At 41.3% G+C, this 14979-nt stretch overlaps 1 protein-coding gene across 1 annotated transcript; it reads left to right on the forward strand.

Moving 5' to 3' along the window:
• Positions 1–2039: 2039 nt before the first annotated feature.
• Positions 2040–14894, forward strand: fam50a (family with sequence similarity 50 member A). The gene is made up of 13 exons (XM_084014536.1): positions 2040–2271; positions 2548–2632; positions 2791–2890; positions 4106–4233; positions 5362–5438; positions 7225–7291; positions 8186–8247; positions 8385–8461; positions 8577–8631; positions 9816–9864; positions 9977–10047; positions 11071–11181; positions 14609–14894. The coding sequence occupies exons 1-13, from the start codon at positions 2161–2163 to the stop codon at positions 14615–14617; spliced, it is 1002 nt and encodes a 333-aa protein (XP_083870662.1). The 5' UTR covers positions 2040–2160; the 3' UTR covers positions 14618–14894.
• The last annotated feature ends 85 nt before the right edge of the window (positions 14895–14979 follow it).

Below are 14979 nucleotides of genomic sequence, written 5' to 3' on the forward strand. Positions count from 1 at the left end.
ATGTTGGAGAAATTAGCAACATCTGGTTTTTCATCAATTCCAAGATGGCGGAAGATTTAGGTAGACGGACTTTGGTACTCCAATATGGAGGTCCAAGAGGATTTTTTGTAGAGGACAGTTGTTTGCACATGTGTGCAAAATGTCATGTCAATTGGCGTTACAGTGTGGCGGGGCTGGTGAATGGCCACGCTGGGTGGCGCTACCTTTTCGTGGCCGAATGCGAAACCACCAAATTCTAAAATTTTTCACCAGGCCGCATGGACACACCAAATTTGGTGAGTTTTTTTTTAATGCTGAGGGCACGTCGAATTCTAAAAGAATAATAAGAAGAAACATTTAAATTACAATAGGGCTTCACAGCCCGACGTTGTTATCAAAATGTAATTAGCCAACGGTGTGCTTTAACAGGCAGACGTGAAAAAAAAAAAAAAAACGCCAGTTACACACACACACACACACACACATACATGTAATACAGCCCTGTGATAGACTGGTTACCTGTCTGTCTCTACATGTCTCCCTGTGATAGACTGGTTACCTGTCTGTCTCTACATGTCTCCCTGTGATAGACTGGTTACCTGTCTGTCTCTACATGTCAGCCCTGTGATAGACTGGTTACCTGTCTGTCTCTACATGTCAGCCCTGTGATAGACTGGTTACCTGTCTGTCTCTACATGTCGGCCCTGTGATAGACTGGTTACCTGTCTGTCTCTACATGTCAGCCATGTGATAGACTGGTTACCTGTCTGTCTCTACATGTCAGCCCTGTGATAGACTGGTTACCTGTCTGTCTCTACATGTCAGCCATGTGATAGACTGGTTACCTGTCTGTCTCTACATGTCAGCCCTGTGATAGACTGGTTACCTGTCTGTCTCTACATGTCAGCCCTGTGATAGACTGGTTACATGTCTGTCTCTACATGTCAGCCATGTGATAGACTGGTTACCTGTCTGTCTCTACATGTCAGCCATGTGATAGACTGGTTACCTGTCTGTCTCTACATGTCTCCCTGTGATAGACTGGTTACCTGTCCGTCTCTACATGTCGGCCCTGTGATAGACTGGCTACCTGTCTGTCTCTACATGTCGGCCCTGTGATAGACTGGTTACCTGTCTGTCTCTACATGTCGGCCCTGTGATAGACTGGTTACCTGTCTGTCTCTACATGTCAGCCCTATGATAGACTGGTTACCTGTCTGTCTCTACATGTCTCCCTGTGATAGACTGGTTACCTGTCCATCTCTACATGTCAGCCCTGTGATAGACTGGTTACCTGTCTGTCTCTACATGTCAGCCATGTGATAGACTGGTTACCTGTCTGTCTCTACATGTCAGCCCTGTGATAGACTGGTTACCTGTCTGTCTCTACATGTCAGCCATGTGATAGACTGGTTACCTGTCTGTCTCTACATGTCGGCCCTGTGATAGACTGGTTACCTGTCTGTCTCTACATGTCAGCCCTGTGATAGACTGGTTACCTGTCTGTCTCTACATGTCTCCCTGTGATAGACTGGTTACCTCTCCGTCTCTACATGTCAGCCCCCCCCGTGACCATCGGCTAAATTACATATATTTCGTGGCATTATGTTATACTTTTATACTATTTTAATACATATTTGACTCTTTCTTTCCTAACTCTTATAAAGCAACTGCAGCTTTATAATGTCCAGAGGGATAAGTAAATTATTCTGATTCTGACTTATACAGACAGATATTTATGAACAAATATAAATGCGAACGTGGTCTGAAACTACAGATAGCCTACATATCACATCTAAAGGGATGTAACTTTTTCTACGACTTTCTGTCAAAGCTTTGAAGGCCGATGGAAACCCTGCTGGAGGAGCAGTTCATGTCGAACGAACCTTCTCTGGCAAATCTGACAGGGTTTTTATAATTTTTGTATTTTCATCTTTCTCAATTTTGCATTAATGCGTTCGGTCGCTGCTGTTACTTTCATCTTTACGAGGTTTCATGCAGTCCGTGAAGGCATCACACTTATCCCCTAAGTACCCGGCATGCACTTCGTCGTCGCCATTTTTCCTGTTGTGGTGGTTTGCGTCTCACCTCTCGGTTCTGGAAAATCTGTTTTATTTTCTAACTAACTTCTGTTTTGATTATTTTTATATTAAACGTTAACAACCAAACAATAACAGCAACATGGCGCAGTACAAAGGAGCTGCCAGTGAGGCGGGGAGAGCCATGCAGCTGATGAAAAAACGAGAGAAAGAAAGAGAGCAACTCGAACAGCTGAAGCAGAAGATTGCAGAGGTCTGTAACCATTTTCCATACATTACAAAGTGGTTATTTATTATATATTATAATCATGCCCCGTGTCTGCCTACTTATAACTTGAAAGGCCCCGACGGTCATTGATGCAGCAGAACAGTTCTTTTAAAATCTTATCAACGTAACGTGAACGTTTTAGCCAAGTATTAGGATAACAACAGAATATCAGCCTGTTAGTTTGGCTAACTTTAACTCCCGTATAGGCACCCAATAAAGAAACGTCTCTCTGTGTCTTCGTGTGTGTCCGTTTCCTCACAGGACAACATGGTCAAGTCCAACATTGATAAGAAGTTCTCAGCTCACTATGATGCTGTGGAGGCAGAGCTGAAGTCCAGCACAGTTGGTAAGTCTTTGCTGTTGCTCACGAAAGAAACTTATTTTTTATCATGGACAATCATATCACAGATATATTTCAATTATCTGTATTCTGTATATGATTATGAGAAAATGTACATGTGATTAATGTGTGTGTGTGTGTGTGTGTGTGTGTGTCTTGATCAGGTCTGGTGACACTGAATGACATGAAGGCCAAGCAAGAGGCCCTGGTGAAGGAGAGAGAGAAACAGCTGGCCAAGAAGGAGCAGTCCAAGGAACTCCAGCTGTGAGTTATTTCACACGTTAGCTGTGATCGGTAATATCTGCATGAGGGCGATTAAACCATAGTGCTAATTATCGCAATACAACTTTTACTAAATGTAAGACACGGTCGATAGAACGACGATGGAACTCATTCCTGCCGTGTTTTGACAGACAATACGAACAGCAACTGATAACGAGAACAGTGCTGTGCCGAACCAATCATGTGGCCGGAATAAAGTTACAGCCATGTCAAGTTAGGTTGAGGCACGTGGAGCGGAGGAGAAGAAGCCGGCAGCAGCACACATGCAGGGGTGCACATCAGAGAAGTCAAATAAAACTAGACGTCAGAAAATGTTGGAGCGTTACAGAAGTAAACGGAAACCGCTCAAAAGACACGGGGGCTATTTCACAAAAAAATAAAAAAAACAGGATAACCCAAAAAGCGAGGCTTGAACTTAGTCTCCTCAGTGTATCCTGGCTTAATACGTTTCATGTAGGCCAAGCCAGGATGAAGAGGTGCCAAATAATGTAAATCAGGTGTTCCATCACTTCCATGGCCACAGGTGTATAAAAGCAGCACCTCGGCATGCAGACTGTTTCTACAAACATGTGTGAAAGAATGGGTCGCTCTCAGGAGCTCAGTGAATTCCAGCGTGGTACTGTGATAGGATGCCACCTGTGTGCCAGTCGTGAAATTTCCTCACTCCTAAATATTCCAGTCAACTGTCAGTGGGATTAGAACAAAGTGGAAGTGATTGGGAACGACAGCAACTCAGCCAAGAAGTGGTAGACCACGTAAAATGATGGAGCGGGGTCAGCGGATGCTGAGGCATATAGTGCACAGAGGTCACCAACTTTCTGCAGAGTCAATCACTACAGACCTCCAAACTTCATGTGGCCTTCAGATTAACTCAAGAACAGCGTAGAGAGCTTCATGGAATGGGTTTCCATGGCGATCAGCTGCATCCAAGCCATACATCAGCAAGTGCTGATGTATGGCTTGGATGCAGCTGATCAAACTATAATGAATGAAGACACTGGGCGATGTCTAACTTGTCACAACAATCACAGCCAAAATGACCATGGCAGCTTACCACTGGATGCAGATGTACTGTATAGTGAAAACACATTTCAGTAGGGCGGGGGGAAAGCACTATATGCACTGATGGTTGTACGGCCATCATTGCTCTCTGTGGTAAGCCTTCTTTCTTCATTCGCTGTGTCTTATTCTGTGCAGAAAGCTTGAGAAGCAGAAAGAGAAGAAGAGAAAGGAGGAACAGAAAAGGAAAATAGCCAGCTTATCGTTTAACCCCGAGGATGAAGGAGAAGAGGAAGAGGAGGAAAATGAAGAGGAAGAACAGGAATGTGAGTATTGTATGCAATAATGTGAAAGCACATTTTTTAAATGTGATCTGTTTTTCCTGTTCAAGTTTCCCTTGAACAGCATATTGTCAGTCCAGTAAAACACACACACACACACACACACACACACACACACACACACACACACACACACACACACACACACACACACACACACACACACACACACACCACTGCAAAACTTTCTCTGGTTTTACTATTTAAAGGTTTGTGTTCAAGATAAATTAATTAACTAATTCTATAAAGTACTGACAGCAATTCTTCCAAAATCCCCCCAAATAAATTGACATTTACAGCATTTATGTTCAGGAAATAAAAAAAGATCCTGTGTCCAGACCTCGAATAATACAAAGAAAATAAATTCATAATTATTATTATATTATTTTTAAACAACACAATACTATGATGAGTGTGAAGAGTTCATAAATCAATATCTGATGGAATAACCCTGATGTTTAGTCCCAGCTTTCATGCATCTTGGCATCTCTCCACCAGTCTCTCACATTGACTTCATGTCACTCCTGGTGCAACATGAAACCAGCCGGGCTTTGTTTGCTTATGACCCCCACCTTGATCACATTCCAGAGGTTTTCAGGGGTTCAGGTCTGGAGATTGGGCTGGCCATGACAGGGTCTTGATCTGGTGGTCCTCCATCCACACCTTGATGGACCTGGCAGTGTGGCATGGACCATTGTCCTGCTGGAAGAACCCATCATGAGTGTTGGGCAACATTTTCAGAGCAGAGGTTTCTTCCATGAGGACCTTGTTCGGGCCTGATTCCATCCTTCCCAAGGACCCCAGATCATCATGATCCTCCACCAAATAACACAGTGGGTGTGAGACACTGTGGCTTGTAGGCCTCTCCAGGTCTCCGTCTAACATTAGAGACCAGGTGTTGGGCAAAGCTGAAATGTGGACTCATCAGAGAAGATGCTGCCCAGTCCCAACCTCAGCCTGGCTCGTCTTTGCTTCTCATTTATGAAATGCTTTTTTTCTGGCTTTGCACGACTTCAGTCCTGCCTCTAGGAGTCTTTTACATACATAGTATTATTTGTATGATAGAACATGTTCACAAGGAAGTTTGTCTAACAATGTTTGACTGTGTCTCAGACTCTCCAGTTAAGAAGAAGAAGCTGGGGAAAAATCCAGACGTGGACACAAGTTTCCTTCCTGATCGAGACAGAGAGGTGAGGTGAATGTAAATGACCACAAACCAAGCAATAATTAGGGCATGAAGTTGAAGCTGAATGTTGGTAGGGAAAAATAACCAGGCAGAGTGTATAAGTTGAGGCCCTATGAGGCCCAAAGACGAAATCACCGAATCTGACAATGAAAATGGAATCAACTGTAAAACACGGAATTCTGTGGAATGTTTCAAACTCTGGATACAATTTATAAAAATCTTTGTGTTCTTTCACATTATAAGTGTTTGTCACTGCACCTAAGCATAAAAAGGGAAAAATAACACATTGTTGAGTCTCTAATGTGTTTTAGTGTAATTAACGGGAACACATGGAAACTAGAATGTTTCTTCAGTAAATTTCTTAATTTTGACTCATCAACCACATGACTAGACACCATTTGATGGGAAAAATGCTAAATAAAACAGAAAACACGGAATTTGGGGAATAAATCAAACAAAATGAAAACGTATTTCATTGGGCCCTGTAAGTCCCCTGTCCCACATGAAGTTGAACGTTTATATTCAATGAAGATGCAGACCTTTACCTCGTCACTGTCGCTGTAACGCTTGTTCCTGGTGATGTTGGGACTTTGAAAATGTATAAACTCTGAAAATAATATTCTGGCCCTGCTCAATGTGTGTCCTGAGATAACTTCTGTTGTGATGCATCAGATGGCAAATGGTTCGTTCATCGACCTGCATAAAAACCGACAAGCTACTAATGTTGAATGCAGCGACTAGGAGGAAATAGCAGGCGAGTCATGTGGAACGTTGAGAAATAGTGCAGTTGTGCTGTGACTAGCTTGTACCAGCTTTTCACAGGGAACTTCTTCAGTCTACGTTGGTTTTACATAATCACAGAAAGAAGGACCCTTGATATTTAGAACGATCTTTGTCTCGTGTCTCCTTTTACAAAAGGCCATGAGTGTAACAGGTGGGCGTCAACGGTAATGTGATGTATTGAATAAGCGTGTGGCTCCGATGAAGAGCCTCATCACAACTCCAATGACAGCTGAATCTGAACGATGCGTTTAACATTGATAATAATCAAGACTTCTCAGGAACACAATGTCACTGGCCATCTCTCTATGGAAAACAAGGCCACGTCTCAAGGACAAAGGGCAAATTTCACATATAAAAAATAAAACATGTACAATTTCTACATGAGTGCTTAAGCGCACCCTACTGGTGATAGTAAGTAATAGCACAATTAGGACTTTTTCTTGTGTTCCTGCATTATTTCACTACATTTTTGATTACCCAAAATAGTGTGCCACCCCAGAAACTAAAATCCACCAGCCGCCACTGCTTAACATACTACCGGAGAACTGTAGGCTATCCTTCTCCTCCTAGAGCAACATAATGAAGAGCTGTAGGTCGATTTTCTGAAGAAAAGAGAAGAAAAAACATTTATTTCAGTCTCGATAGTCATTTACATAATGTGTTAAAAAATGACCAGAGTATATGGGATCTGTTAAGAAAAGGTATAATAGGAGTATTATTGTTCTGATCTTCGGATCAGCCTTTATAGATCTATTTAAAAGGAATATTGGCCGATAACTATCAGTGGCTGATTGATCGGAGCACCCTCAAATAATAACCATGTAAAATGAGTAGCTGGTGGCATTTTGCACCTTACTGAGTGAGTCTTGTCATCCAGTTAATTCAGAGGTAAAGTTTTCATGATTGAATTGTGACATTCATATGTCTAATTTTCTTTTACTGCAACATGGCCATCTTCTCAACTCTCTTTATTCACTACATTGATTTGATCTGCTTCTTGTGTTCAGGAGGAGGAGAATCGTCTCAGAGAGGAACTCAGGCAGGAATGGGAGCTCAAACAGGAGAAGATTAAGAGTGAGTGTCCAGTCATTTAAATTCTCTAGTTTATCCAAGTCGCTATAAATCAGGGCTTCAAGTATCCCGGCACCGTGCCGGATCTCCAGCATGAAGCTGTGAGCAGAAAGAATTCAAATAAATGTGCGTGGGAATTTGTTGTTGATGCAGTTCTTAATTTATTATCAATGGAGTTCATCTACCAATTGTATGCAAGTAACGCAGCTCTCGACCTAGCCAACGTTAGGAGCCAATCAGAAGCAGAGTAGGGCTGGTCTCGACAACGCTGTTGAAGTGTGGGGTCTAGCGATGTCATGTTAGCATGTTATGCCCGTCTCAAAATGGAAAACAGATTCATGAAACTTGGTGAAGATGTCCTAAATGGCCACTCTAATGTGCAGATTTACCTTGAAAGGGGCGGGGTTAGAAAACCAGCCAGTATCTGGTGTGACCCCCATTTGCCTCACACACATTGCAACACATCTCCTTCACATAGTAGATCAGGTTGTTTATTGTGGCCTGTGGAATGTTAGTCCACTCCTCTTAAATGGCTGTAAGTCATGTTTTGGTCGGGGATCAAATACTTATTTCTTTCGGTCCTATGGAAATGTATTTTTCTGGAATTTGTGTTGATATCCGGTCTCTTTGAAGTACCATAAATATGATTGTTTTTCAAAGTTGCTTGCACTTTAAAGCTGCTGCACTGTTACCGTTTACACAGTTCTTTTAGTTCTGTTTTTTACTTGAAGCCCTGTAAATCTAATAACAAGCAGACATTCTGTCTTTAGTGTCCCATTTTGGTCAAATGTCACAGCTTGGGAGAATTTGGGAAAACCTTTTTGTCATTTCCCTGCTTTATAAATAAACATACAGACATGGTCTCCCACCAAAGTAATGAGGTGTGTTTGTCTTCAGGTGAAGAGATTGAGATCACATTCAGCTACTGGGATGGCTCCGGACATCGTAAGACGGTTAAGGTAAAGCATGATGAGCTACGACACAGCGTTGATAACAGGGACATTTATAGGGGAATTAAAGTAGTCAAACAGTGTACTGGACACTGTCTCTGTCACTGTCTTTGTGCTTTCATTATGTGTGTTCATTTCACCTGTAGATGAAGAAAGGAAATACCATCCAGAACTTTCTGCAGAGGGCCCTGGAGGTCCTCAGAAAGGACTTCAGTGAGCTCAGGTGAGATCCTGATTGGTCACACACAGAAGCTTGAACCTGAAATATGTGATCGGTACCCTTTATTCATTTTCCCTGCATGTTAAAATGAGTTGGACTGAATTTCTTCGCTGTGCAGGTCTGCTGGAGTAGAGCAGCTGATGTACATCAAAGAGGATCTGATAATCCCACATGTAAGTACTGATTCACCATGACGTTTGTTTATATTTGGTTTAATTTCACTTTCTTTAGTGTGCAAGTAGTAGTAGATTCATGAGCTCAAACGTTAGTATTATTCTAGAAGAAGGTTGAACTGAGAGGAAGTCAGAGATTAAGGTAGTTAGTATTGGAAGTCTGTCACCAATAGGGCTGCATGAAACATCGTATCAGTATCGACATTGTGATATGTTCATGTGCAATAGCTACACCTAGTATGTGTTATATCGGCACATTAACTCAATGTCAGACTAAAACTTCTTTACTGCTCGATACAAAAGGATAAGGACAAATGGAATTGTCCAACATCTGTTGGTCTGCTGAAGCATTCAGAGTTCCTTTCACTGGAACTAAGGGGCCAAGCCCAGCTCCTGAAGAACACCCCCACACCATAATCCCCCTCCACCAAACTTTACACGTGGCACAATGCAGTCAGACAAGTACCGTTGTCCTGGCAACCGCCAAACCCAGACTCGTCCATCAGATTGCCAGATGGAGAAGCGTGATTGGTCCCTCCAGAGAACGTCTCCACTGCTCTAGAGTCCAGTGGCGGCGTGCTTTACACCACTGCATCCGACGCTTTGCATTGCACTTGCTGATGTATGGCTTGGATGCAGCTGATCGCCATGGAAACCCATTCCATGAAGCTCTCTACACTGTTCTTGAGTTAATCTGAAGGCCACATGAAGTTTGGAGGTCTGTAGTGATTGACTGTGCAGAAAGTTGGTGACCTCTGTGACCTATATTCCTCAGCATCCGCTGACCCCGCGGTCTGGCAGGTTTGCAGCAGTGCCATAAGTTTCTAACTTTCTTATAATGCTCCCAATGGTGTCTCTGTCACATGTTTGGTATATCTTCTTATACCCTAGAAAAGGTCTCAAAAACAGCAATATTACATAGGGGTTGAATAATTGTGACTTGGCTTTATTACATACTACTGTTACACACGAATACTACATCATACGTTTTCTTTGCTGATTGTATGTATCACTAACACCATTACTATCATCCAAAGTCAAATGTAGCTCTTTGAAACAAACTTTCATAGGTAAATCCGTACAATCGTTGGGGGGTTGGAATATTTCCGGTTGCACCTGTACATATCCAGCAGTTGTGACACGTTTTACTATTTGTCATACTTTTATCTGTTTGTGTCATTCAGCACCACAGTTTTTACGACTTCATTGTCACCAAAGCCAGAGGCAAATCCGGTAAGTGAACAACAGCTTTCCATTCACATATGCCTTATATGATTTGTTTGTCATAGACTACATTTTTAGTTGAGTTTCTTGCCTTTTCACTCATTTCTCTTTTTGTTCACAGGCCCTCTGTTCAGCTTCGACGTCCACGATGACATTCGACTGGTGAACGACGCCACTGTTGAGAAAGATGAGGTAACCATTTAGTTTTGCAGCTAAAACAAGAGATTGTTGGAGGAAAAGAACAGAATTCTTCAGTTGATGTGAGCCAGTGTCAACCATAATGTCAAAAGAATTGCAATGACCAATTTCTTACCAGTTATAGGAATCAAAGGCCGTGTTTACACCTTCAGTGTATGCATTAAGTTAATTATGGTTGCTTTGAGAGGCCATCAGCCAGACCAAATGCTCAGGTGGACTCGCTTGCATTGAGTTTGGATCTCACTGAGCTGTTGAACGTAGGACTCCATCATCTGGAGAGCAAAGGGAAGAGAGGAGGGAAACTGTATTTACAACATCTGATTTGAGTGAGTTTAGTTCGCCCAAATAAAAGCTTTTAATTAATAGGGTAACAGGATGAATTGATATGAACATTTGTTGATCATTTAATTAGTGGATCTTTGTAAGCAGCTATTCTTCAGTTAATAATAATACTTAATAATTCATTGTTAGTTAATAACATATTAAGTTTAATACCTCAGTGACGAAGAGTAAACTGCAAAAACACAGGGGACTTTTATTATGAAGAATGTATAAGGAATGAAATGGGTGATAGCCACAGTTTAGAGCTGCTATGTGGTGTGAGCACACACATGTGAACACAGCGTTCTGATCTGGTGAATGCAGTCACAGAAGTCACATTGAAAAGACGAGTGTAGCTACGACCAATACAATATGAAAGATATCGTAAGAAATGCAGTTTTTAAGGCTTAAAGCATGAAGTACTTAAATATCTCTACTGGATTTATTGTTGAATGGCATTCTGGAAGCAATTGATGAATTTTGCTGTTTTGTTTTTTTATATTTCACGATCAGCTGCTGCAGCCGGTCCTTCATGATCTAAGATTGATGTTTATTCTGTCATTTTCTTGCTAACCCGACTCCTGCTGTCCATATTCACGAGACATGTACTGATATGACTATGAAGCTAACCAGGTACCTTTAACTTTGGTAGGCGTCCATTTCCAAGTGAACTTAGTTCTGCTATTGTGCTGAAAGTCTCATGCAGGTAAAGTGGTGCTGAGGAGCTGGTATGAGAAGAACAAGCACATCTTCCCTGCTAGTCGCTGGGAGCCGTACGATCCTGAGAAGAAATGGGACAAATATACGGTGAGAGTCCATGTTTCCCATAAATAGAATCGCAATCTTAAATCTCATCTTTCAAACAAGTAAAAAGGCTGATATGAAATAGTAAAAACGTGTTTTAAGAGATTGACCATGCATATTTAATAGCATGTCAAAGACAACTGGACTTGCTGTGTACGATGTCGAGAGGCAGAGAGGAAATACATTTCTAATCAATGAAAACATTCACAGTATGATATCAGAAATACTTCACAAAATGAATTATTTTCCGATTTCCCACCTATTTTCTTATGTCAGACAAGATAAAGAGATGAAAAGCCACGACGTCGCACTTTGTCTTTACAGCCCTCGACTTCCATCTTTTAGCGTTAGCATACTGAGACGGGTTAGCAGGTTCTCACAGGAGGCTAATTCTGTTAAACAGGCTCATTACCGACAAAGGTTGTAAAGTTAGTTTTACTCTTAGTAAATTTCCCAGGAATGGGACTTATAAAGGATTAGCTTAACTTATCTCATAACTGAGGCAGTAATTAGCCCGTCAGAAAATAATTTGTAAAGCGCTGCAGATAACGGGACGCCGGCTCAGATTGATTACCCGCCTTCCACAACATGTACAAAGCAGCAATAGTGGTTATATTCATGATTGATTAAACCTTGTCAGTGTCGAGGTAAGCCCCACTCCTCCGGTCCTCCGGTCAAACTCGTGTGAGTAGCGCAAGGCAAACATTTGCTTTACGTTTGCTGTGACACAGTTGTGTCTTCACTTCATTAACCTTAAAAATTCAAAACTCATTAGTTTAGTTTTTGTTAAGTTCTTCACCAGTGTCTCTTTGCTGCACACATTCCTTATGTCTTGTGTCAGCCTTATAAATATCACCTTTTCATGAGAATGTGTGCGTTGTCTGAAGTTACGATGCCTCTGAAGTTACCATCCTTTATAAGGCAGCCTGTTCTACTCGGTTTGTGGGAAAGAAGTATTTTATAACACAGAGCTCCTGCTCTTGCTGTCAGAACTCAGCAGTGTTGGTCTAGTGCTACCATGCATAGCAGCCATGATGATGCTGATACCATTTTTATGAGAAGAATATACATTTTGAATTAAAGAGCTAGTTCTTATTGTTCTGTGATGGTTTAAATGAGGCTGCAGCGGGCTCGGTCTTCTGGTAACCTAAAGAAAACTGAAAGAATCAATTGGTAGCAACCATAGCATGCTAGCTTGTCAGGAAGAGTGCTGAATGGTGCTCCAAATTCAGGCTAAATTTTGGCGAGTGAAAACTGGCACTACAATTTTGACTGACCTCAAGATATGTGAATGAAAATGGTTCTATGGGGACACAAGTCTTGAGCCCAAAGTGGACATGTCTCTAAAGGGGAGACTGGGAGTGTCTGTAAAGGTACCATCAGAACCCACGGTCATGCAGCGTGGGTCAAAAGCCATGCAGTTTTTTGCATTCGGTGTAAATGTGTTATTTTCTCCTATTGGAAAATGGTGTAAGTGAATATTACAGGGGTCCCTAAACACTCTTGTACCTGCATTAAGTGACCAGAAAGTGGAGAATCTTGTCCAATAAGCCCAATTTAATGAATGTGTGATGATGTTCGCCCCCCTCCTGCCATTTCATTCCAGTGTGATTTAAAAACAAAAGCAACTTGCAGTCCCTGAATAAAATGCCCTGGTGTGACCTCTATGGTAATCACAGCCTCATGGAATGTTACACCCACAAACTAGCAATCGAGGATTTTTCAGAGGACGGATGTCTTTACTAGATATCTTTACAATAAGGGGATTTGTGAACAGTTTCCAATCACTGATTGATCATAGAATATGATGATAGGAAGCCATCATATACGTCCATCATTATTTTTTCAGCCATTTTATACTTTCACAATTTATATTAAATAATTAATAAATAAATATATTGTATAATTAATTTTGATTGAACAACTTGACACACACTGCAAAGCTGCATCTCAAAGCTTTCAGAAGCATTACACCACTTCTACAGTGTGTGGCATCGTCTGTTGAAAAGGTTTAAGGGTCAAAAGTCCATTTACTGTAAGTAACACTGGCTGTATTAGTACCTCATACAACCCCATTTCAAAACACTCAAACGATCACTTTAAGTTTGTCTCAAGTAGTGTGTGTGAGTAAAGAACAAGGTAGCCTATCTGTTTCAAATAAAATCAAATTATGATATTGGAAAGAACTTCAAAACTTTATAGTGTTGGAATTCAATGATAAGAACATGTTTTCAGAAAATGCATGTGGCTTTTATTGCTAGGCTGAAATCAATCTACACTCACAGGTTGTGTTTATGTTCCAAACTAAATACAAGTATTGAAAGTATGAACCGTAATGATTCCAGGGAAACTGGTTGAACAGCTCTGTGTGCATGCAGTATGTGTACACAGAAGAACTTCCCAGCATGGTGGAGCTGCCAACTTTTCTTGCATCGGCACGCTATGGCATACCTCTGGTCCATCCAGATGCCGCGCAAAAATGTTTGTAGAAGTTTTTCAATCACTTATTGGTAACAAAATGATCCCAAAACGGATGGGATCAGATTATTTACACAAGAGTGTGAAACAGGAATGTTTCTGTGGATCATTACAGGGCCAGGCTTATCAAAGCTATCAAAGGCTTGGTGACCGCTCATTGTGTTTTGATGACCAGTGAACTTTAAAAGGGCATGGCTCGGACCTAAACAACAATATAACCTATACATTCTGAATTTAGTTCTCCACTCATTCTGAAACTGAAGAGGATATATTTATACACGTTGAACCATAAATAACTTTTTAAATTGTCCAATAGTGGGCACCACCAGTTCCAAATGTGCTTGAGCGTGGTGCAAATATCTCCAAGCCTGTGGATATTTTTATTTAAGCTGTTGAAAATGACTTTAGAATTGACCAATAAGGGTGACAGCATTGCTAAAGAAGGGCATTGATTTGAGGGGTAATCCTAAGATCTATTATCTTTAATGCGATGTCAGAAATCCGTAAAGGTCAAGACCCCGCAGCTGTCGACGGCCTGTGTTGGGTTGAGCCTGGAATAGCTGCTTGTGATTACATTTTGATTTATTTAGTTTGAACATGATTTTTAATTATTGATGCAGTCTGATACTGCGTGTGTACTTGTAATCATGAAGATGCTCCGATACTACCACCCCGATACTTTAAGGCAGTGACATCAGGTCAGCGGGGAGCGGGAGCATGTCAGCCGTGACGTGGTTCACGCTGTAACGCCGTCTGAGCCTCTCTGTTACTGCTACATTCACAGCTGGAACGACTCACACACAGTTATTCTAAGAACTGTTATGGCATTAGTAAGTACTCATATAGGTACTCCGTATCGGCAAGTAGCCAAATGTAAGTACTTTCACTTGTACTTGGTCTGATAAAATCAGGGCATCCCTATTTTGAATCGTGGATGTTGTTTGTTTTTCAGATCCGGTGAAACGGCTGTCTTCGTCTCTGAAGTCCTTGAAGAAAACAACTTCATTTCCAACTTATTTTTCTTTATTTACAATGTATGTTATCAATGCTTTATTAAGATTTGATAAAGTATTGATTCATAATTTTACTTGGTATTTCAAATACTAGTTTTCTCAAATGTATTTTAATTTGCCAATGCAATGTTTCCCATGAAAACAACTCTGTATTCATTTGTGTATACCTCATAAATATCTCTGAGCATCTATGCTTAATAAAAAGAACCTGGCTATGACTCTGGACACCAGCTCCTTTGCTTCTTGTTGAAAGATGTTCACTTTTCCTGTTTTCCATGTGTTTCTGCTGAATGTAAAAGCGTTTCTCTTG

This window comes from Eutrigla gurnardus (genome assembly GCF_963514095.1).
Source record: "Eutrigla gurnardus genome assembly, chromosome: 8".
NCBI lineage: Eukaryota > Metazoa > Chordata > Actinopteri > Perciformes > Triglidae > Eutrigla > Eutrigla gurnardus.

What these genes read in the sequence shown, in the direction of transcription:
- fam50a (XM_084014536.1), top strand. Translation starts at nt 2,161, where the DNA reads ATGGCGCAGTACAAAGGAGCTGCCAGTGAGGCGGGGAGAGCCATGCAG. An exon ending in TGAAGAGGAAGAACAGGAAT is followed by an intron (nt 4,234 to 5,361) that starts GTGAGTATTGTA and finishes ACTGTGTCTCAG; the next exon opens with ACTCTCCAGTTAAGAAGAAG. An exon ending in GACATCGTAAGACGGTTAAG is followed by an intron (nt 8,248 to 8,384) that starts GTAAAGCATGAT and finishes TTTCACCTGTAG; the next exon opens with ATGAAGAAAGGAAATACCAT.